This window comes from Manacus vitellinus, unplaced genomic scaffold (assembly GCF_001715985.3).
Source record: "Manacus vitellinus isolate BGI_N305 unplaced genomic scaffold, ASM171598v3 scaffold_18_pilon, whole genome shotgun sequence".
NCBI classification, from domain to species: Eukaryota; Metazoa; Chordata; class Aves; order Passeriformes; family Pipridae; genus Manacus; species Manacus vitellinus.
In genome coordinates this window covers 909738-935634 of record NW_021939324.1, presented here as the reverse complement: position 1 = coordinate 935634, position 25897 = coordinate 909738, and the positions used below count along the sequence as shown (strand labels likewise).

At 36.2% G+C, this 25897-nt stretch overlaps 1 protein-coding gene across 1 annotated transcript in view; it reads right to left on the bottom strand.

Annotated features, from left to right (window-relative positions):
* WDR70 (WD repeat domain 70) overlaps nucleotides 1–25897 on the bottom strand; it is a 130266-nt gene that overhangs the window by 5522 nt on the left and 98847 nt on the right. Inside the window, exons 12-16 of the mRNA XM_018070513.1 lie at nucleotides 25092–25230; nucleotides 8233–8333; nucleotides 6695–6774; nucleotides 3876–3992; nucleotides 3367–3529 (exon numbers count right to left, since the gene is read on the bottom strand). Of these exons, the coding sequence (XP_017926002.1) occupies nucleotides 3367–3529; nucleotides 3876–3992; nucleotides 6695–6774; nucleotides 8233–8333; nucleotides 25092–25230 (600 nt within the window). The remainder of the gene's footprint in view (nucleotides 1–3366; nucleotides 3530–3875; nucleotides 3993–6694; nucleotides 6775–8232; nucleotides 8334–25091; nucleotides 25231–25897) is intronic.

Here is a 25897-nt window from a genome sequence, read left to right as displayed (position 1 = left end):
ACTTTATTCACACTGGGCTTCTGTGACATGTCATCTGATTAAGCATGTACTTCTTATCATCCCCAGTATCCTTTTCAGCAGCATCTGTTTTTTTCACCCATCCTTCTGCCTCTTACGTACTTCCCCCTCCTTTCTGGCTCAAATATCAGGAGAAATGGAAAGGTCATGCTAATGATAACAAGCTTGAAAAAATTTTCAAGTGATAAATAATGCAAATGGCTATTTGGCTTCAAGAATAAATCAGGCACCTTTAACTCAAAAAAAAAAAAGGATGCATTTTTACATAGAGTGCATAAACTAACAGCAGAAGTCATGTATTTCTTGTAAGATTTACTGAAGAAAGAATCATAGAATCATAGAATCATAGAATGCTTTCTGTTGGAAAGGAACATAAAGATCATCTTGTTCCAAACCCCCTGCCATGGGCAGGGGCACCTTCCACTAGACCAGGTTGCTCAAGGCCTCATCCAAGCTGAACACATATAGAGATGGGATATACTTCTCTGGGCAACCTGCTCCAGTGCCTCACTGCCCTATGAGAAAAGAATTTCTTCCTAACATCGAAACTAAATCCTCTTTTGGTTTAAAACCATTCTCCCTTATGCTATCACTATCTGCCTGTGTAAAAAGTTACTTTCCCTCATATACAATTAAAAAAGCATTAAATCAGTTATCTTATTCAAAATGACCTAAGCACTATGGATCAGGACCAAATGAACTCTAACCCAGTCATTTTATTCCCAGTTATGAAAACTGATTAACAAAAAAAATGAGCATTTCTTAATCTTCTTGGTCTAAAATTATTTAGTAACTATCACTGGAAAAAATTAAGTAACTATAGTTTCCTTAGACATCTTCTGAAGAAGGAGAATGAAGAACTTTATGTGAATTACCATTCATTAGACAAGACGAGACCAAAAGCCTTGTCAAACAAAAGATATATCAAGTGGATAGTTTTATACCATGTTTAAGTGAAAATTTACTACAAGAAATGTGGAAAAACTGGTAGCAGAAGAATAAAGTAGTAAAAGAATAAACATCATTTAAAAAAATGAAACATACTGGATGTATGGTTTTTAGGCCTTAAGACAGTATGTAATTTTAAGTACATATCAGAATTTCACCTTTCTTAACCCTACAGTAAATCTTATGCTATAGCTAAAGCAGCTATCCAGTATACAAACCAGTATTACGTGATAATTTATATCAATTATCTGCAATTTGCATATCTTATGAAATATAAATCTGTAAGTAAAACCATAAGATGCGTTATATACAGGTTAAATATACATGCCCTATAAAGTCACACATAGGATATAATTATTACAACTTTCTGTGGCTGATAATATAGACCCCCATTTCTGAAACTTAAGAACATAACACAATAGTTTCTGCATTTCAGTGTCTTAGCCAATAATAACAACAATAATAATAATAATAATGATAATTTTTAAAATGCTGTTTGCATAGAGTACATACTAAAGTCAAGCTTTTAAAGCAAGGATGATGGCAGCTTTACTAGCATGAGATTTATCAGCTGACAAAACCATGAAGGCAGCATGCTGCTGGCTGCAGTCCAATTCCCCCACATACATATCACCGTCTGGTGTGTAAGTTAATAGCAGTCTGGACTTGCATCCTGCCCACTTCTCAGCCAGCTCTCTTCTTCCCCTGCAGCCACATCTTTAACAAGGAACTGTAATGAGATCTGGCCACCTGACACAGTAAGACTCCTGTAACACAGCTTTGTTTTAAAACTTTCATGTCTACTATGCTGCAGGTGTCAGGGATGAAACTTAATATGCAATCAGCGAAGTTACTAAGATACTGAGGTATCTATCTACCGGACGGAATGTGTGATTTACTTTTGAGCATGGATACCTCAAATAAAACCAGATGCCTACACATTCCAAGTATATTTCATCTCTAGCAAACATGAACTCTCAAACAATTAAAAATCAATATTTAGCATATTCATTACAAAAACTGCTAGAGAATTAGGCTTTCCAATATCCCTTCTTTGGTACCAAGAGCGCACTGGTTTGATGTACAACATCAAATGCCATACTTATCCATTACCAGCATGCCATACTTATTAACTGTTCAGCCAAAGCCAGGCTGGCTCACTGACATTCTCAAGCTGCTCTGGAACAGCAATTTAGTTGTTTTTGTGAACATGTGGACCAAGTCAGAAAGCAAGTGTCACCATTAGAAATAAGCTATGATTCTTAATATATTTCAAGTTTCTGGAAAGAGGTGGTGATTGTTTCACTGCAGAGCTAAACATCAATAAAGTAAGTAGTCAGTAAAGTACTAGCGCATGTACAGCCTTGGAGATAGAACACTGGGTTGCAAAAAACAAAAACAATTCATTACTGGCAGACTGTTCTGTGAAGACTATTTCATGCCTTCAAAATGTTTTCCTTACGCATTTTGAAAACACTACTTGACAGATTATTTTGTGTAAAAAACCCATCAATGATAATAAATTGTGACAATGCCAGTAATTTTTAAAGTGGTACTTTCTGTTCAGTAGTATGAAACGCATTCATTTAGCACTTATTTTAGTATTATTGTGAATGTATTTATTTAATTGTTTGAAATACATTTATTTTTAGGAAAAAAACCCTTTGGCAGAAAGCATTCTAGAAGCATATTGCACAATTTTCATTGTAACACATACATACAAATACCACATTCACACATACCATTTAAATTGAGTAAATCGCCATCTGTGGGATTACTAAGATATTACTACAAAAATCTTGATGAAGCTCTTTAATTTATGTAACTGAAAACTTAGTTCTTTACGCTGAATTTTTGGTAGGAGATTTTATCGGTGCAATTTTTAATATTGCTTTACCCTTAAAATTTGCTAATTCAAGCAGTTACGCGGGTCCTCATGAAGGAAACTTTCAGATAAAACTTACGACAGCCAAGAAACCATCTAGAATATGCTGTCATAACACCAAATACTTATTCTGAAGGTCTAACCTAAGAATCAGTTAGAACTAGAGGGTATATTGGAAAATCATCCCATTATGTCAATGCGACAGTACTCTATTAAAAGATATACTGCAATATCAGACATTGATTAGAAGATTCTAAACTCTAATAACTTAGAAAGCTTTAAAATAACTTTCTAGCACTGAAAGGTACATTTTAAAAATGGAAATGTGAAATTTCAGTAACTTAACCTCCTGTAAACTCTCGTCTTCATAGAAGTGTATGGTATACTCTTGGTTTACGTATTTGTGGCAGCAATCCAAAAAAGGCAAAGTATACCACTAAAAACATCTCTTTTATTTTTACTGAACTCTCACTGGTCTCCAGAAATATTACTTGTGTTTTAAATTGTTTCCTTACTTAGCATATGCCGGAGCAACCCAGTATGGATTCTCCTCCGCTTCCTTTGCGTGACGTAAAATAGCCTCTCGAGGGTTGCTATCATCTGTCTTATCCAGTGCAATATTCTTGACTATATATGATGACAGGGTGACTCCATGGGTTCCAACACGCCCACCCCGACCTGAAGCAAAAGGAGAAAAATACTTAAGAAATATGAAATGTCTGTAACAGTGGTCTGGTACAAAGAAGTTATTTAGTACTACAGGAAGAGTCTAATTTCGAGCTGCGTTCATGCAAGTGTTTTACTGATTATATAACTCAGAGTAAGTCACTGTGATTATTAATTTTTTGCAGGCTAGCACTCCAATCATAGACATCAAGGTCTTATGGTGCTGGACACTGCCCATACATCTATAGGGTAAAGACACCACCCAAAAAGGTTTGCACACAAACTGAAAAAGATTGCAGAACCAAGGCATGATGTCCCTTTGGCATACAACAGTCCGAAATGATTATGCCTAGATTACCTGCTCCTGCTACTGGAGGTTCAGGTTTGTGAGACTTCAGGGGGTCCAGCCTATCCTTCTCCAGTTGTTTCCTGGTGCTTCGTTGTCGTGGCTCACGGAACATTGGAAGTGCATGGGCTGAAGGGTCACAGTTTGGAGAAAAAAAAAAGTTAGAAATTCCATCTCTTTTTTAAGGTTTTAAATACAAAGACTTGGATTCTTTCTTGCAATGGAAAAGGTGGCAGGAGCAACCTCCTAGTTCTTCCATATACAAACAGTGGTCCACTGAGGTGTACTTTGGAGGGTTTCTTTCTGCTGAATTTTTCGAAGATGAAAGCAGCCAGATACCAGGGTTCTTTCAGGCAGGAACCTCTCATCTGAAATACTGTATGCACAGCTTATGCATATTTAATTCATTCCTCTGTCATTCAGTTCTCAACATTAGCATTGTGACCAACCAGTTCCTTTTTTCTGAACTTTCATGTTTCTACAGCTTTCTCATGTTCTAAGAACATGACAAAGCTCTTGATACATTCTTGGATCTGAAACAGTGTGGGGTGGAAACCACTCAATGACTCCAAATGTAATTTTATGCATATAAAGTCACAATCACGTTCCTTCTTAATTATAAGATTAATCACCATTGGAAAAATACTCATAACTGAGACAATTCGGCTAAATTGTCAGGACTGAAAACTTACTTTTCCTCATAAACGTGTTACAGCACCTTCAATCACAGTAATGGTTTAGGTCCACTCAGACAAGAAACTCATTTGTCAGCAACAAAGAAGTATCACATTGAGGGACATGGTTTTCTTGATGTAATGTTTAGCTCTCATTCAGATGTGCTCACTGCTGCTGTTTCCCAAAATGTGGGAAACTGTGTAGGGGTCAAACAATCCAACAAAGACTAAAAATAACCAAAAAATCTTAAATGTAGGAACCTCATCTCTATATTGAATAAAAAAAACAGAAGGCAGCATTCAGGGACCTGAATCAGTTCGAGTTTTCAGCTTTTTTCTGCAAGCCTGCTCAACTTATTAGACTGAGCAAAGTCACAGCCAGGTGACACAGCAGCAAACTCCTGGAAACAAATGTTTAGGTTTTATTTTTGCAGATTTCATGAAGTATGAAATGCCTGGGACAATTTTCTGGCAAGCACTAAGCTTGATCAGTTTCCATAGCACATCTCAGGTGACTAATGCACAGATTCAAGCTTTTGCCATTTGTGGAGTCAAGGTTGTCTGAGGGAAACCCAAGCTGTGTATTCCTGTGTGTCAAAAGTGATACTTAATCCCTTGAAACAACATTCCTACATTTTAAGTAGCCATTACAGGCAATTCTGATATTAAAGAGTAACTAAAGTCTAAAGAAAAAAGTGAAAAAAAAAAGATGAGAAGGGAAAAAGGGATTGGTTCACATTGCAAAAGCACTTCAGAGATCTTTAGTTCTTCCCAGTTCTATTTCTAAACTTAAAAGACAGACATCTAACCTCTTAAAAGCTTCCAAAATATGCAACAAACTTAAAAACTTGCTAAGCAAATCCTTAAAACGTTTTTCTACATTGCTTCATATGAAAGCATCCTTATCTAGTTTCAAAATTACGTGGAAAAACCAGTTCAACAGCTAGAACTCAGTGATAAAATCATGAATCTTTGCATAATTTGGACCTGTATCATTCAGTGACATCTATAAATGCCATTGAACACACAAGTTCCATTGAATTTTTAGCAGAAATTTTTTTTAAAAGTCACAGAAGTTCTTTACGGTGTAGACACAGTGCACACAAAATGTTACACTCAAGGGGGTTGTAAGGATGGATTGAGAAGAGCACCCAAAGAAGATAAAAATCCCTGATCTTTGGCAGCTGCTACTTACTTTAGCCCAAAAACTGGAGCTGGACATCTGCAGCAGTGGGGTAGGTTGGAGACAGCTGCAGCTGGAAAGTACCTGAGATGGGAACCCAGAACCAGAGTGCCTTGATATGGGTCTAGTTACCAAGACTGCCCAAACTTTCTCATTCTAAAGCTTCTTTTTGTTTATTATTGCTTTTGTTTTACAGAAATGGTTTTAGTATTTGTAAAACCAAGACTACTAGAAATCAGAGCTGAATACAAACACCATGGAGCTGGAAAAGGATGAAGAGAAGCAAGACAACACAACTGTGTGACTGTTCTCATTCCACATGAGAAAACACTATGCTGGGTAATGCTAATGGGGAGGGCCAAAATCTCTCAATCAATCCCCTCATCCCATCATAAAATTTGTTCTTGGGGCAGATCACTAAACAGTTTACAGTAACAAAGACAACTACTCCCTATTCATCAGTGAGTCTTAATATGAATACAAGGTCTTAAAAACTCAGAGGCTAGAGATAGTTAAGCTATTCAAAACCATATACAACTCTGGGTATGTTATAAATTTTAAAAAATCCTTTGAATTTGTACAAGACCTATCTCTCAAGTCTCTGATTTTGTCACTGGTACTGTTAATGTTCTCCACATGGCAAAACTCTTCCTAAATCCGTCTACACTCCACAATTTAGTCATTCAAAACTAAAGACTTGAGAAAGTTCTGAAATTTTTGAGGCTTTTGGGTGCACCACAATCTAGAAATCAACTATTAACAAAGTTACAGAGCATACAGAATATATATATACCTTTCCGGTTGTGCAAGGCTACAAAAAATTTGCATGAAGCACCAATATCTCATACTGATGATCAATGCTTAAAGAAAGACTGCAACTTTTTAAGGGGAAAATACGAAGCTTAATAATCTGCAAACAATTTCAAACCTAAGAAAGAGCTAAGGATGCTGCTATAAAGATATGTTTTCCTTACGTGTTATAATGTAATCCTGTGTAAGAGTCTCTGCTTGTCTCTCTTTTCGTTTTGTTTTGACCACACATAATTTTGCTCCCCTAGGAGGAAACAGAGCAGTTAAGTTGGCCTGTTTACATCAAACAGAAACCAGTTTTTATTCAAGACAGTCTCAACAAAATTATACAGCACTTTAAATATTCATGAATGTGTGTATCTTTGCCTGTTCACACACATGTGAAGGAGAGCAGAGAGATTATAGTGTTTCTGTTACAGAGCGGTTTACATGACATGCAGAAATAAGGGTGGAAGATTCATTTCACACTTCATTTGTCCACAGTACTTATAGTGTGCACATTGAAAGTGCTCCTCTCCAAACATGGGCATTGATTTGCTCCTAATATTCTTCCTAAGCAGCAGAGGTGGCAGTTATCTAACCAGAAGTGTCTGTAACACTGCAGCAGGAAAGATTGCATAAGCTTGGCTGCAGCAAGATTGGTTTAAACTAGTGGTTTTCCTCCTCATGGTAAATTCCAGGGAAAAAACGGACACAAAACTGCAGTGGGGCTCTGTGGTCTGTGCCTAGGAGACTCTAGCTGCTCTCTGGAGAAGGGTCCAAATAATGGTGACCAACTCTCTTGTTCTCCAAACTGACAAAACCACAAAAAATAAAACTTATTTCTGCTAATCTTGTAAACCAGAGTTTATCTTCACCTCCAAGTGTCCAGGTCACAGTAAGTATCCAGAAACCACAAACTGTAATACAGTTTGGTTTTGGATGCCAGCAAAACAAAGATGAGTGCATATAAGGTAAGAACATTGTATTTATACCACTCAGTATCAATGAAGTACACATTTACTCCCTGCTAACAGGAAGGAAGCATGCCTCAGTTCAGGTAAAAGCAAATTAATCACAAGACAAGTATTTATAGACTACTTAGGCCCTCTTCATTCCAGGTTGACAAGTCACCCTCTGATAAATCACTAATAACTAAATCTCTAATAAATCACTAACACTTTTCCCTTTTCCTTTTTACAAGCAAAATCCACATGTGATAAGTGGGGATGGGGGAGAAGACCAGAAGAAAGATGGAAATGTTCTTCCTTGGTTGGCACCTTCTCAAATTGAGTCTTTCGGTATTACTTCACCAACACTGAAATTTAATGCTTCTAAACAAGATTTTTACATCAGGAAATAAATATACATTAAAAAGTATCCATTCAGTAACACTACCTCAGCAACCTCCAAGAGATAGGATAAAAGGGTGGTTATTCTTACTGCAGATTTCATGAAATTAAAAAATGAAAGTGTCTGTAAACTCAGGTAGAACAGCCAGCATACTGCACCATGAAAAGCCCAGAGGAAAATGCACCGCTTCTCAGAAGCAAACATTTTGGGTTATTTTTTCTCTTTCTACTGTTGTTAGACAAGTAAAACTGCAAGACGAATGTTACTGGACCAGTTTTTCTCACTTCTTAGTATAATCACTGAATCACAGAATCAGGCTAAATTTGAGAAAAAAAGATAATTTTCTTAATCATAGAAGATACTTACGTACCTTTGGCTTTTGACAGGATCATAGTACACTTTGGCTAAACCATTTCCAGTACCAACCATGATCTGGTTCAGCTTGGGATGCCAAAGGCAACGCACAACACTCTGAAACAAAGTGACATATTGACAGTTAGTTGGTCATTCATCTAGATCTTAGAATTAACATTCACATTGTCAAAGTGGATCACATTGTATTAGGAACAAGTGTAAGCACATGAACGAATATGTGAATATGTGAATGAACAGAAGTTCCTCTTCAGAGAGTGACAACACATGGATGTAGGCAGAGAAGGAAGTGGAAACTGGTGATAGTGTGATAATTAGTGGTTTCCATAGACTAACTGCCCCACAGTCTAAATGAGAAAAATGGAAATGCTAAGTTAGAGGGATTTGAAGGAGAACAATAAAGTGCTTCAGATTTGATATACAGTGATCCAGGCCTCCATGACTTCTGCATTTTTATTTTTAAATCTTAATTCTCCCACTTTGTTCATTGCTTTATCTATTTTTGCCTTTTTCTCATACACTGCTGACCTTTCACTTGCTGACTGCAGAAACAGAAGAGATGCTGATTTTCACTCTTGCTTCTTTCTTCCCCACAACACTAAGAACTTGGTATTTGTAGCCAATGTCTCACAGCACTGTCACCCTTCTGGTCAGCAGCGAAACTCATTTTCAGACATTAAGAGTATTGTTTCTTTATATACACAGTATGGTTCTCCATATGACTTTGAATCCCCATGTGATCACTGTTTTCCATCTGATTCAGCAGGTCAGCACAGAAACTCAAAGATTCGAGCCTCTGACTCAAGACAGACAAAGTGGGAACAATATGCCAGAAAGGACAACCCATCTCATAACAAACACAAAACCTGTGTGTGCATCTGACTAAACTGGGGGGGAAAGAATCTGTTCTTGAGAGAGAGTAATTCTTTAAAGGGCTTTTGTCCAAGGCTGAAGTCGGTTTGCACCACTTATGTAATAAACATCAAGTTGCACCATCCTGTTAGAATTTAATGGAAAAATGCTCCTTTTCCTAGCCTTCCACCCCTGCAGCTTATGACTTCCTCCTCAATAGCCAGGAACAGACTCTTCGAGTGAATTAATAATTTAATACTCAACCATTATCATTCATCTGTCATTGAAGTATCTATACAAAATTATTTTGTTTCACACAATATAGCACATGGAATTCACAAAATGGGAACCACAAATGTCTTAACAAGAGAAACACAGGAAAGATAAAATATAATCAGGGGTGTAATACAGCCCTACAACCTGTGAGATAAGAGCTATCTGACCTGGAAGAGAACGGCTATGTATCAGCTCTAGTGACTCCTGGATCACTTCCCATTTCATGTTCCATACTATTTCTGTTTTCTGAATTTAAAAAATATTGAAAAAATTCTGAGGCTTATCCAGACATCATGAATCAGAACTTCACACAAGATGATGGATGACACTCTTCTGAGCTGTTTTTCTAGTTTATGTTCTTGTTTAAGAATAAAAACCCAGTGAGATGAATTTTCTTATAAAGTTCCTGAGCAAAACAACCTTCTTCTACATAGATACACACACATTATACCCTTCTCATTTACTTACAAGCACAAATATACCTGGCTTGTTAATTACAAGACAACTAAAGAACAACATTTTTATGAAGCACAAAGTAAATCTCTGACAATACATTATGTCCAGGATTCCTGCCACAATACAAGGTTACTAATAAGTTGTTTGATTTAAGTAAGAGAGTCTTACATACTGTTATGTGGAGCTCAAAATGCTAAAGTAACTGTAAAACACCAAAGCTAATATCAAGCATTGAAGGTCAAAGGTGGGTGGCCTTTTCTTTTATTAATATTTATTGCATGTGTTTAGCCAGCCTTTTTAAACTCTGTGGTTAATGTGGTTCTCCACTTTCTACTGTCAAGTAAATGTATTTTATAGCATGGTAGTGGATACCAGCCAACAAAAACAAGCTTGAGACAGTGTGGCTCAGCGCTGATGGGGCTTGCTAAGTTTCTAACTTGTCAAACATGCACAGCACACTTAAAACCACCATGGCACGTGCTACAAAGCAGGCAAAAGAAACTGCCATTAAATGTAGCCCTATAAATCTTCTGAAACCGTAAAATGTCCCCAGAATACAATTTGTTAAAGACTAAACAAACACAAGCTCTGAACATGCAATTAATTTTATTAATCCATTAGCATATAAACCTACTTTATAAGAAATAATAAAAACTACTTATGCAGTTTTCAGATTATTTTAGAAATTGACAATACTTTAAAAATACCTAAATACTGAATCCCCGAACTATACCCTAATAAATTTTCCCAATCATATTATTCTAAAGAAGCAACAATTCTAATCAACTATACAATAAAGGGATCATTATAGACTAGGTCTTAACATTGGGAGGGATGGGTAAGGAGAATCTTTATCATACAAAAATAATTAACCCTTGAAGAGCATTTATCCTTTGATACATCTAACTTCCCTACTGTTTACACTTAGATTAAGGCAGGTAGACATCTTTATCACTGGAAATGCTAAATACCAAATTCCAACTCAAAGCAGGTCCTACCTCCCAGCTCTCCAGGCAAATAAGTGTGTTAACTGCTGAAAAAGAAATGTTTTCCTCTCTTGGCCTACCTGTGCATGCAGGTAGATACCCAACAACTGACACTGAATTTTATACAACCACAGAAGTTGTGGAGGGAGTTCTGGAGTTGGAAGGGAGTTCTGGAGATGACTAATTCAACCATCCTGGTCCAAGATGGTAAATTATGACATACATCACAGGATATCATCCAGTTTGTTTTTTAATATTTCCAAGGATGGAAGCTCTACAGCCTCTCTGGGCAATCTGTTTCAATCTACAACCAGCCTCACACCAAAAAAAAAAAAAAAACACACAAAAAACCAAAAAACACAACCTCCCAAACCATTTTCTTATGTTTAATGTCCCGTGATCAGTTTTGTGCCCATTACCTCTTGTCCTGTCACTGGGCAGCACTGAGCTTTGCTTTGCTTGCTTCACGTTCCTGTGCCCCTTCCAGTATTTACACATAAAATCCCACATAAGCATCCTCTTCTCCAACCTAAGCAATCCTAATTCTCTCAGTCTTTCCTTCTGTGCCAGATATGCCAAGCCTTTAATCATCTTTACAGTATTCTATTCTGTTAATCTATCTCTTACACTGGGAGATCAGAACTGGACCCAGCACTACAGATGTGTCTCTCCAGGGCTGTGTCATGGGCTTCTTGCTGCCACTTTCTGTTTCTCTGAGGTGGAGAAAGTATTTGCCATTCTACAGGTGCCTATTAAAAATTGCTTGTTTCATTTTAAGGTTGTAGCCTGCAATGAAACCCAACATAAACAAGATGGTACTACAGTTTTCCTTGTCCCTGAGACAGCAGTTCAGGCTGGAAGCAATAGCCTCAGCAGTTAAGAGCAAACTGAGAGCTCTCACTCCATTTACCGAGATGGTTTCATGCTTGGTAAGAGAAGTAAAAGAGCAGGGAATTAAATTGCCTATCCTTGCTTTATGGAAACCTAGCAGAAAAGACTTGACTAACAGTAGTAGTGGTTGTTAGGAAACCCCACGGTTACAGCTTCAAGAATCAGAAAATACAAACACAGGAACAACAAAAAACCCCTTCAGTTAACAAATTTTAGATAGCTTTGTTTTGCAAATGGAAAATAATCTCTTGTAACAAATCAGAATGACAAAATGCAGAAGGTATCATCCCCTAAACATCTTCAACATTTGGCAAAAAGATATCTGCAATGGCTGGGTGTTTCCAACACCATACTTCTGGAGCATGAAGCCCTGGAAGCCTGACATAAAAACTCTGAAAATAATTTTTCCATGGAACTGATGTGGCCAGCTTTGTGACTATAAGACAATTACAAAAGATAATTACTAGTTACAATTTAAAAGCTCATTGGTACTTCTGTTGTGGCAAAAGCACTAAGTTCTTCAAAGGAAATCAATCTGAAAAGTCTTTGACAATATCTATTGCATATACACAATAGCTTGGGAAATTCTGGGAAAAGATTGTGAAAATACTTATGTGAAGTCAGGCAAGTAAAACATCAAAAATGTTAACAGAAAGAGAAACACTCAAAATTTACATTCTTCATTGTCACTGTGAAAGAGGTTAGAACAGATTCAGTGGCTGTTATTGATAGTAGGCCTTTGTAATTATTTTCAGGTGACTTGACTGTCTTGTAATACTGACTTAAACCGAAAGCCAATTAAAAAGTTATCTATAAAATTTTAAAGACATGGGCTTTTGCCATCAGGATGAAAATGTTCATATTCTTAAACAAATGTCTAATAATATAAGAACATATTACTGATTATTCTTGAAACTAGTCTAACCGGTTTTCTGAAGTTCCTATGCTATTGTTTTAAATTAAAAACTTTATTTGAACTATACATAATTTTTACTATAATTTTAGACTACGAGCTATACTCACTTCGGACTTACAGTTCTTTTCAAATAAACTTCAGGTTTAGATAATTTTACTCATAATATGTTAAAAGCTTAATAACATGTGGTAATCTCAATGTGGTAAAACTCAGATACATAGAAAGGTGGCAGCCAAAGCGATGACAACAGTACTTCCCTGTGTATTACTCCACCTGCATTCCTTCTGAGATGGGCAGTCCCAGCCCATGCACAGCTCTGGGGTGGTTCCTAAACAGTGTCACCCCTAAGAGTATGTTCTCACTTGTGTTTCCCTTTGTATCCTATAAACAGAGCTGCTACTGCAGGTAAACAGTAAACTACACCAAATAATTTTCCTGTTAGGCTATTCTCCATCTGGGTTAGCCCATTAGGCAGCTACACACACAAGTCTGTTGGCACTATGAACGTAATACAGTGCTCTGATGTGAGTTAACAGCAGTGTCTCTAAATGAGAAACTGAAGCCTGAAACATAATTTTCTATAACTGAACGAGACACTTACTCTGGTCTAGAAATATACCCCTGTGTTTAACAGGCAAAGTGAATAATAACCAAAGCAGATTTCTCAGCAAGCAAAAGCTAATTACTTCAACTGAAACTGTCCAGAGCACTTGGGCAACACCCTGACAGGAGTAAACAATGCAGAGAGGGCATTTTACAAGGTCAGCAAGAAAAGATTAAAATGATTTGTGGCATAGGAATGGAAAATTTACCCCCTAAGATGAAACCATGAAGCTGGTAAGGTCATAAAACTACAGACTGATGTTAAGAACTAAAAGATTTCACCTGGACCTTTGCTTATGAAGATGGTTCAAGACTGCAGCAGTGAAGGCAAAATTTCAGTTCCCTTGCCCACACTTCAGGTAAAAACATCCAGTTTTAGAGTGTGCGCAGAACTGACCCAGGATGGGAAGAGTACTCTCAGAGAGGTCAGTACACGTTGGAGGCAGGAAAGAAAGGAAAGGTTAATAATTTCTGGTGAAAAGGACTATGAATGGTTAGAGATGTTTCACACTGACAGTGATTATGTGGACTGTGAGAAGCTTTGAGGGGATGCACTGTGGAAAACATATATAAAGCATATAAAGAAAAAAGAACTGAGTCAATGCAGCAAGTGTTCATAGTTCTAACATATTATAGAGTATGTATAGCCTTCACATAAATGTTACTTCTTAGGGCTAAAAAATTTTCCTGCAAAATTCCAGAGTCTAAGCAGTCACTTAATCTCACTATTATCTTTTGAATCTACCAAATTGTGAAGTTGCCCATTACGTAACAAAATAATGAGAACATATATAAAGAATGTGTCTTGAAAGTATTATTCTCCTCTATCCTCTTTCACTCTGCTGCAAGAGAGTTAAGGAACATTCAGATTACTCTCCATCACTGCCTTCTTATTCCAGTACTAACATTTTATATGCGTGTGAGCTCATGCTGTACAAAAGCTTTGTTCTCTTATTTTGTGCATTTCAGTTGAAACTTTGGCTAATATCCTACAAACCATAACTACCTTTATATATATCTACAAACCTCAAGATATACTTTTGTTATTAGCAAATTTTATTAAAGAGATATGTATGGAGGTCATAATTGGCTGCAAGATTGGAATGATATCAACTTTCACCATTTTCAAAAAAATTCCAAGAATGTTCATATTTCTGACATAAATAGGAATTACCATACACTCCTAGAGCACTCAGGTCAATGGCACTATACTCTCTCCTTGCCAATGCAAAATGAAGAGTAAATTATAGGGGCCATATTTTAAAGAGATATTTTAATTTCTTTTCCCTCCTTCAGGAGGTCTTACTGCTTCTCAATCAGGCATTGTTTCCTTTGAAAACAACCTCTTCTCCTTAAAACAATTAAGTTTTAAGACTAAGTACCATGCAGCTGTCTTTGAAAATGTAAAGTGTATTTTCAGATAACATATGATAATGTATCAGCTTTTTCAAGTTCACTGGTAAAGCTCCTCCTGCCATGCAGAAAAGAAGAAAGAAGAATGTGCTTCCATATCAGTTATGCACTGTTGGAATAAACAATTTCCATTTTTCTTTCTTTTCACTTCATGTACAGATATTCACTCTTCTCTGATTGTTCTTGACTTGCTTATACATTTGCTCCAAAATGTCAGAAATGACTATTCAGTTAACTGCAGCTATCAGACTTTTAGGCTAAGTTCACTAAATTTATGTCTACTCCATGGCTATTAGCGCATGCTATTTAAATGAAAACCTTGACAAACAAATCTGCTTTGAAGATTGTATCTATCTACTTCCATCCCTACATAAAACCACCCTGATAGGGTGGAAATCTCTACTGAATAGCACTGACACACAGCTAATATTCCTACTACCCCTGCGGTAAGTGTGCAGGCACCATCCCACCTGTAAACTGGAAAAATCAAAAGTGATCTTGCAAATAACCACTGGAAAAAAATACTGCTGATTCCAGGTAAGTACTGAAAATGGAAAGGAAACATGATAATCCCTAGGCTTTCATGCATCTCTAACTGCTGAAGCAAGAATTCACAGGCATTTGATGTTTCCTTCACATGATGTTTCCTTTAAAGAGTTTTTTACAATTAAGATCACCGCCTCCCTAAGATCTTGCTTTATGGCGAACTTGCCTCCGGCTGCCGCAAGAGAGGAGCCCCGAAGAAAAGATACAAGGACTCCCTGAAACAACATCTCAGCCTTGGCCATATTGATCACCATAACTGGTCTACTCTGGCCTCAAATCGGGAGGCCTGGAGACACACCATCTATAACACTGCTGTCTCCTTTGAGAACACACGCAGGATCACTCTCCAGGAGAAAAAGACAACGCAGAAAGAACCGTGTCTTGCTGAATATACCACCTAAGGAGTCTTTCTGCTGTGCCTTTTGCAATTGGATATGTCTATCTCGTATTGGCCTCATAAGCCACCAGTGTGCTTGTAACAAACGTGGATAGAGCCTTCCTAAATCTTTGTTCATGAAGCCTAGCCATGAAAAAAAAAAATCACAATTAAGATGAAGTTCTCCAATTCCAAGGTGAAGTTGCTGATGTTCTGACAATTGTCTGAAAATCAGGTGCAAGTAAGAGAGTGCAGGCTTCACTCTCAGCTGTCCTTTCGTAGAGTGGCAGGTTTTCCTCCTGTAAAGTGCCTACAGTCAAAAATCCTTAAATCAATAGAAACGAGTGCAAAAGTAACCCATTATCTCCTACTTTGCTATTGGCAAGGTCAGGGAACAAGAGATGAAATGTCTCAGCGCTTTAGCAGAAGACACTAAACAGCAATAGAGGGAAGTGAAGAGCTTAGGTGGGACTTGCCTCACCAAACTTAACATGTCTACACCTCTAATCTTTAGAGATCTATTCTTCAAATATCTACAAACTTTCAACTCCCTTTACAGCTAATGGAAAGAAATAAGCATTTTACAGTGGCCTTCAACTAACCTATTTTAGAGGTCTATTTTGGGATGAGATAAAATCACAGTCTGAATGTGTTTATTTTTCTCTGTGGATTAGAAAACGAGCCTAGGGTGGCTGGATCAGCTGTAGACATCTATATTTGGTCAGGTGAATCCCTGCAGCATCCAGTGGCCAAAATAACCATATAAAAATCCCAGAAAACTAATGAAGATCTATACTGTGGCATGTGCTCCTTACATAAAACACTCCAGGTCAAGGATAAAGGATCCCAGGAGCCATATTGAATACTCTTAGTGAAGAAAAAATAAAGCCGATACAAACTTGTCTAATAAATCTTTAAAATCTTAGCTTCAAAGATCAGGTCTAGCTCTGGAGATATTTAAAAACTGAGTAGGGATAAACCAGAAACAAACTTAAGTTTACTCTTATTACTTACCCTTTTCCTAACCTACAATCTAATAAATAATTCCTCAGAATCTGTTCTGAAGCTATACAATAAAAAAGCAAAAAGAGCTGCTGCTCTAACAAAATATTTTTGGTCAGGAAAAGAAAAACTTAAACAAGCCTTCTCTCTCTCCTGTGTGCAAGCTTTGCTTCAGTGGCCGTGACGGTATGTGATGGGCTGTGTTTGAACAGCACTGCTTGGGTTTGCGGCACTGGGCTGTCCAGACAGTCAGATAAGTGGCATGTCAGCGGGGAAGACAGCAAATATGTAAAGTGACATTCTGACTGTGGTCCTGACTCTGTAAGGACTGGTCACCCCAGCAGTGGTTAAATGGGGCTTTTCTGAGTGAAGTGAGTATTTATCTTAACTGTAATCTTTATAAATTCTAGTATTTCTTAAAAAAAACCAACAGTCTGTCAAAATCAGTGCAAGGATGCATGCAATTAGTTTATTTAGCATGTCTATTCTGTCTTTTCTCCTGTAAAACTCCTATATATTCATGGTAAAGAACTGCTTGTGCAATGCAGTATCTTTTAAACACATAGGAGCTTAAAACGTAACTAAACAATACTACTTCAGAAACCTGTATGAAAGAGCAATTACCTTCCAAATTAAGATTATCTGTTACCTAAGCCTATAGTTATACACCACTTATATTTGAGAGTAGTTTCTAACTTGTGCTGATTGAGGGATCAAATCTCAGTGTGCCTTTCAGCTTATCTTTTATTGTTCTGAAACTTGCACAACAATAAGTCCTTCTGACCTCAGTGATATGTCTTCCCAGAAGAGAAGGGGAATGTACAAAGTTACTTCAGAAAAAAAAATGCATTTATTGCATAGAATGTCTATGTCTTTGAATAAAACATGCAAACGTTCAGATGCTAACAGCTGGAGACAGCTTCCCACTGCCACAAGATCTTTCAACGACTGTTCCCCATCCCTCTTTGGTTACCTCCACTTTCAAACAATTTCTGCTATTAGGACAGGTATTAAAGTAGTAGCTTTTCCATTTTATAATAAAGGTGTGAAACCATTTAGAAACTTCAGGTATCTAGACTGCTGTACAGTAGATACAAATCGAGTCTTTGTACAAATTTTCATGGACATATTTTACATGGCTTACAGTGTTCATGGACCAAAAACTTCTCTGCCACTTTTTGTGAAATACAACCCAGCAATAATGCATACACCACTTGTGAAAAGAGAGGAAAATGTCTCAGAATACTCTAAAAAAACTCATGCTGACCTGCAGAAAAGATCCACATGCGTTCCAACCTATAGCCAGCAGAGTGACTCCTGCCTCTCTTCAAGTTCTCAAAGCTTTAAAAGAAAACACTTCCTCCCTCTCATGCCCTCATACTCTCTAAAGTTCAGAAACAGGCCTAAAAGAGCTTTAAGCAAGTATTTCAACATGTTGTTCTCCAAATCTACAGATACTTTCTCTCCAATTCTACGCAACTGGAATTTATTCTAATATGAAGCTAAGGGCAGCCTTACCTGCAGAAATAATACACTACCATTTCTACACAATAATCAAAGATCATTGAAAAGGATGGTTGAAATGCAGAATGGACAGTAAAATCCACCAATAAAGTTAGCATAGTAAGGAAATGCTTCTATATAGATAGTTCTTTCCTCCTGCAGTTACCTGGATAGATATCTATCTGTTTGCTACCCTCCAAGAGCTACAGAAGTTCTGCCTTAAGGATCACAGAAAGACAATGCTGCTCAGAGATAAGATTAATTCCCACTGCACATTCTGTAATCTCTTCTCAAAAGTGTCTTAGAGCACAGCAGAGATACAAAAGCATTCAACTTTCTTGCCATGCTGCTTTCTCTGGAAGAGGTTGGTCTGCGTCCCAGAAACACCAGAAGAGGGGGAGAATAAAACTGTGTAACTCTTACAAAACTGCTGTATTTTTAATTAAAAACAACAACAACAACAAAAAACCCCAAACAAACCCCAAAACAAAAACAACAAAAAACCTCCCAATCCAGATCTAGAAGTATGCCTTTTCCAAATGTCTGCCTCGCTGAAAAACAAATGTGACCAGTTTGCTTCCATCCTATTTCTTTCTTTCAGGCATATGGTTAACACTTATATGCTTATATTTTGATTCTATGCATAGTCTCATTTAGAAAAAGGCTGCTCACAATGAAAATATACTAATATTATATATAAAATCTGCTGTAAACCCCAATTGCAAAAATCTTCAGGTTTGAGATTCCCCTGGAGCTCTTCCAAGGAAAAGAGCCAACTACAATAAATAAGGTGGGAGGTTAGGGACTATCTACAATGCAGTGACTTGCTATCATTAGATTTAAAATACTCATGAGAATACTGTAGTGGAGGAAAGAACACTAATGTTTTTCCCTTGTGAAACATGACTTAGAGAATGTGTCGAAATATTCAATAGAAAAGGGACCAGAAATGGATAAAATTTACAATTTTCTATGTAGAAACCAAAAATATCCTAAAATCATTTTCAGAGGCCAATAATTTAAAGCAGGATCTCAATACAGAAGATATAGATAATAATGCTGTATCACTTATCTTTCAAGGTACAGTTATAAAATATATTCTTAGACGTGCACTGAGCCACCCAACAATACTTTCCTCTTTTGATAAACAAAAAAGTAACTTAATCAAGGTGGAAATCTATTTTCCTTGAAAGTGCAATGCAGGGCGTTTTCAAGCACCTGGTCTGTTAAAATTACAGCCACACTTTCATCACCATATATCACAAAACTAAGGCAGACAACTTTCACACACACCCCCACTCCCTGTTACAGGGACAAACCCCTCACAGTTTATTACTCTTGCATACCTCAAACCTCTAGTGACAGCTCCCCTAAAACAAAGTACATGCTGCTCCAGGATACATGAAGAGAAGGACCACGTTGTTGTCATATACATGAAGTAGAGAATAAAAATTGACGACTTACCTCACTATAGAAGAAAACATATTCTTGTGATTCACCTCTTATACTAGATTTATTTTTTTCTTGCTTTAATAAACACAAACATTTACTGGACTTTAAATATCGTATTTAATTCCTTACTGTGGAAAATACAAATTTTCCTTTTAAATAAAACAAATGGCTCTATAAAAAACCCCCAGAAGTAGCAGAATGATCTCTTCCAGAAGTTAAAAGAATTTATTTTTCTTAAATTCAAAAGCTTTAAATCTTAGTGAAATGAGCCACAGTGGAAAAGCCCTTTACAATATTACTGCACCTTATAAATAGTAAATGAAATTGTTTGAGGTCAAGGAAAGAAATACTGCAATCCTATATCAAATGTGCATAAAGGATGATGGAAGGTTCATATTCCTTATTCTTTCTTTCCTTTTTACTCTTTCATCTAAAATGAAGCTTTATTTATAGCTTCTTCTCAGAAGACCTTCCTGAAATATCCCTTAGAGGTATTTTCAGAAGTATTTGATAATTTAACTTTTGTTTATATTTGAGAAACTAAGAAAATATTGAAGAATCCTCCAAACAGAAATAGGATTCCCAAAACAACCATAGATCCATGTTTCTGGATTCTTGCTTATCTACAAAAATCTGTGGGATATTTTAAAAACTTGCACATCTCATTTTATAATGTACAGATTCTCATCATCCTGGGTTACTTTTAAATTAAATTATTACTTAAATTTTCATTAAAAATCAGTAATTTCTGTAACCATATAAGTTTTTGGTTTTGTTTTTCTTTTTCAGTGCCCACTCTTGCTTGGCAGTAACGGGGTGTAATACTTCTCCTTTCCATATGGGGAAAATGACTGCTCTACTACTGCCAAGATCAATCTTGTCTGTAATAAGGATAACTACTGGGTGATCTTTTGGAACTAACCAAATGAATGACAGACATGTGAGAGTGATTCGAGTGCCTATCCACAGCTATTTTAAATTAAACTGACATTGGGGGAAATGTTGTGTACCCAATTCTTTTTCCCATACACTAGGTATTTTTAACTGGTTCCCATGAAGATCTCATACTTGCATAACCAAACCAAGAATTAGGAGTAAAGTCTCTCTGACTTTCATCTGGTAATGAAACCTCTCTTCCTTTCCAGAGGGCAGTTACAGATATCCCAAAGATGAGACCTCATTCTGAAGTAGCTACAGGTCTTCCTACCTCTCATAACTACCTGAGGAAAAGGAAGGGAAATGGCCTCTGAGTTTCTGGACATAAACTTGTACCCCCATGTTCTGGTAGTATTATTTCCTTACATCTATTTAAGTCTCTCATCCATGTAAATGAAGTAAAGAAACATTCTGCATGCAATTATAAATATATCAGATTAAATAAGCCTCTAATGCTCAAATTGAGAAAGTTTAATATAAGTATTTCACTGTGAACATTTGAGGTGAGAGTAGAAGAACCATTCACAGATAATACTGTCAAGACAGAAGGAAAAGAGACAGAAAAACTATGAAAAAGCTGCACATGCATAACAGGATTTTTTTAAGTTCAGTTAAAAAGAGAGGAATTCTGTACTCTTTAGTATATATAACCACTGTCACAGTTCAAAGCCCTTATAATTTTCCAGTGCTCCTGTACATACTGAGCCAGAGTAAGGCTGAGGTACTGTATGCAGACCATCAGGTTCTTTATGAGTGGAAGAGGCAGGAGCTCCCACCCCTGATCTAATTTTGATCTAATCTGCAGTCAGTAAATGACCTTGCCAGTAACCTGCACCACGGGTGATTTCTCTCCTTGATAAACTCATGGAAGAAAAATCCATTGAGTGCTATGAACAATAAAATTCTTACATCTGCATTAAGGTATCTCTAAGACAATCACCGGAGGCAGAAAAGATGGTCAGAGAAGCACCATTCTGTGTTTGCCCTATTCACACTTCCTCCTTCTACTGGCCAGAGACAGAGCCCATGGTCTGCACCTCTTCTGACATTTCCTCAGTTTTGCTTCAAGAAGTATTGCTATTTATCTAAGAAGCTTGAATTCTACAGAAGTCCCAATGCCTATGAGGTGGGATGGCATTCAGTAACTGACATGACAACATAGTTGTTTAGTCACAGGATTATGGCTAAGAAAAAAAAAAACTAATACAAGGGAAGAAAATCAAATTAATATTCTGTACTCAGGCACATCAGCAGAGGCTAATCAGACTGTTAGTCCATTAGTAAAACCACAAGGTTTCACTCCAGCAGCTCTGAAACAGTAATGGATTTTCCCACGAAAACTTGAAAGAAAAGGTGAAAAAAGGTTTGTGTGGTATGATGGAAAGGAATGCCAGACACAGCTTTGGTCAAACATTCCCATTAAATATTTTCTCATTACCCACTAGGTTCACTCACAGGCCAATTTCACTGGCTATTTACCAAGGAGGTTTAAGATAATGTTTACTGCTCTATACTGTTTTTCAATTTTCTAAGCTTACTGGCATTTCCTTTTAAAAAAATCCTTGTGAAATTAAAAAAGTAACAAATAAAAGTTTTCTCTTCAGAGTAGATTTTCTGTTACTCTGATTATATACATTCTATACCTTATATACATTCTACCACTAAACTGGTATACAAATGCCTTCAGAAAGTATTATTATTTTTATTTTATACTTGAAATAAATTACTAAATATGTCTTTTTTCTTTAACAATTCGGACTAAATCCAACTGAAATTATTGAAATTATTTTCATGAGGAACGAGAGCAGATTAAGCTCTTTGGAGAGAGAGATTCTGGTATATTTGTGCTTTTTACTACATGTATCAGCATAGCATAACTTCATTTCTGCAACACCTAAAAAAACCCAAAATAGAAAGATTAAAACTATATATTTCGGCACTAGATAACATGTAAAATGTAAAGAAGCATGTAACTTAGTTGCAGAAAACAAACTGAAGTCTGAGATAACATTATCCATTCATCTTTAATTACACTAATGCTAAATACTATCTGTATTTTTGAGAGTATAAAGAAAAAATGAAAACTAGGCAAATAGTTTCCATAGAAAGCAAGTAATTACTGCACTGCTGAAAAAATGCTTTGATAAACTACACAAAAGATATTAATCTACCAATTTACAGTCCAATGATCTTTCCAACGAACAGCGTTTACTGCTTACAAAACATAAAAGCCAGCTTCTTGAAAATTCGTTTGCTTTTAGCATGCCTTTTTGCATTTATATTTCATCAAACTCAGCAATTTGAGAAGAACAAGAAATGAACACTAATGAAAAAGCCAAAAGATACAAACAGTAGAAAGATCTTCAAAAAATATACTGCTTCTATTTTGTAACACCACTTATACTAATTTTTCTTCTTTTAGATTCAGGTTGATATGCTTAATTTTGTTTTTCTTAGATGTGTACTATTTAATCTGTAAGCTAGACAGACTGATTGTACAGATATTATTAGTGCTGACTCACCGAAAATTATGTGATAAGAGCAGTATTTATAAGTCTCAATTCTTCATTATTATTTTGACTATTTTCATTTCCATTATATGCAAAGAAGAAGAATGACAGCCTTAAATTTTATAACCACAAATGAAGAAAACCAGCAGCACTAAACCTCTGTAGACTGAAGTAATTTACTACAGTCTTAAAAAGTACCATATAAATATCAGCACCCATATAAATTTATAGCATAAAATTATGAACCTGCTGAGATTTGTACACATACTTAAAATTTTACTATGTGAGTGGTCCCAGTGAAGTTGTTTATTGACAGTTTCCTACTGTTGGGTCTCAATTCCATGTCTCTCCTGCATTTTGAAGCAAAGAATAAAAATTTATGTCTCAATTCTTAGAAAAACTGATGGAAAAAGAATCTTTACTTGACTCTCCTGTAGCATTACCTATCTCAGCAGGTAAACAGACCCTCTAATTTTGAGAATTAGAAGATAAAGTTATCAAATTAAAACATGCAGATTGGTGACCAGTATTTCTCACTATTCTCACTAAATTCTTTTGGAGATTCAGGATCTATCACTGAAAAGGTCCTCATTCTTGCAGTCTTAATGCTCAAGTGAAGTTTCCATACACTGTTGCTGACTTCACCATCACTAAAAGGAGATGCCATCATGAACACCTCCAGACACTCAGCTCTAAGGAGTTCAAATTCATTGTGAATAGAATTATTAAATTATTTTGTTGCCTGTGCCCAAGGACAGAAGATCTCCTACAAAAGCCGACTTCTTGCACTTCATCCTTTTCTCAGTCATGAAGTTTCAGAGGAGATACTGAGGCACTCATTTTCTCTCAGAAAAAGGTTATAAAAACTTGCTTATAAAACTTGTATCAAAAAATAAAAATCCCCTAGAAATTCTCATATGTTAAATTGAGGTTCAGTATGTTCCATAGGAGAAAAATTCAAAACCCAATTTATGCTACTTTTGGAGAAATTCTTTAGTACTAAATAAAACTTCCAATGGTGTGTGTATAAACCCCCCTGTATTTAGATTAATGTTTAAAATAAAAACAGAGACTTTTTTTCCCCCTCCACAAAAAAAACCCATGTTTTCTGCTTTGATAAGAATTCTGCATTTTTAATTTGCAAGACTACTGCCACGGAAATTATAGGTATAACAAATCCATCCATAACCAGATTTTGCTTCAGGATGAACTAAAGGAGAAAACAGGATTTGAAAAGAAAAGGAAATACAAATGTAGATTTTATATAAATGATCCCCACCACAAGGAGGTTTGGCCTCCTGTGCTAGGAAAGACTACTGTGCTGGGTTAAAAAAAGTGCAAGAGAAAACAATATCTTGAAACAAAGTGACAAAGTTGCTAATCTCACAGACTGCAACAACTAATGGAATGCAAGCATATGTTGCCGTACTTATCACCGGCAATTCTGTTTTAATTTCTGCCACTCCTGTTCCTTATAATCTATAAGCTTTCTTGTATACATCATACAAATGAAAGGACCTCTTTTCAACTATGGTATTAAGCTTTTCCCTTCTGTACAAGGGAATAGATAGTTCAAACCATACACAGACTCCTCTGTATTACAGATTGACAACTTTAGGGTTTTATATTACTGGTGAGAATGGTATTTTTTATGGAGAGATTCCCAATGATACCTTCCTTTCATCATTAAATTGTTGCAATTACACAAGCTAGAGTTCATTGAAATACATTCTATAGTAACCACAAATCTAGTTTCAGGGACAAGTAGGAGTTTTGTCACATTAAGGCATTTCATCATGATAACTGGTAGAGTAAACAACAAAAACATCTAAGTATTTTAGGATTTGTGCCTCACTTTACAGATTTAGAAGGGTTCACAGAAATCCTTGAGAAACACAATGGTAATACCAAAGCAGGGAAGTCCTATTGCTAACACACCTTGTCCTAGGATTTCTTTTTTTTTTAACTGAAACAAGAATAGCATCTATTTAGTTTAGTCTAGCCCTATCTCTTACTCATGGAATAGGAAAATGACAAGAGTGTTAGTAGATAATTACCTGTATGAGAGGAAAAAAAGCATATGAATATGATTTCATTTCATATTTGGAATAGATGACAAAAGAAAACTAAAATACATACTGCATCTGTAACTTCTATCTCATACAACTTCTGGAATGTTTCACGATAAAAGAAAAAGAGCTTCCCACTGCCACCACCTTTCTTAACAGAGGTGCCCGTGACAAGTATTTTATCATCTGGGCTGAAACAACAATCTGTCCTGTTGAAGAAAACATCACAAACATATAATTAACATATAGAGAACTTGTCTATAAATTGCATTCCTTAAGAGCAATCCTTTCTATTTGTTAATCCTTTCAAGACAAGACTTTAAAGTAATCTTTTGTCAGCTGTCATCTATTACTATAGTTATCAGATATCTATTGTTATAGTTATCAGTTATAGTTATCTATTACAATTGCTATTACAGCTGTGCACAAGATGGGCAAAACTGGCAGATTCAATAAAAATCCACCTCCCAACAAAATTCTTCTCCACTCAAAAGTCTTGTAAGCTTTTCAATATGAGAAACAAACAAAAAAAAAAGTACTTTCAAATCTGGTTATCATCATCAAATAAAAAAACGTATGAAATCTGTTTTTGCTGATGATACATTCTTCAGTGATGCAAGGTGGTATGTTTATACATTGGCCAAAAATGTTTGTCATTTACTTTTCCACTGTTACAAATTGCAGTCAAGACTGAGCTGCCCATTGCTTGCCTTTTTAAGATCTTATTTAAAAATTATAAACTGTCCTGAGGGTTGGATTTGGCTGTGTTACAGCTATAGAAATGCAAGTCATACCAACAAAAATATTAAAAGCAATACTTAGCACTATGTGGTTAAATAAAGTATTTTAGTACCAAAGAGCACAGCCATCAGCACT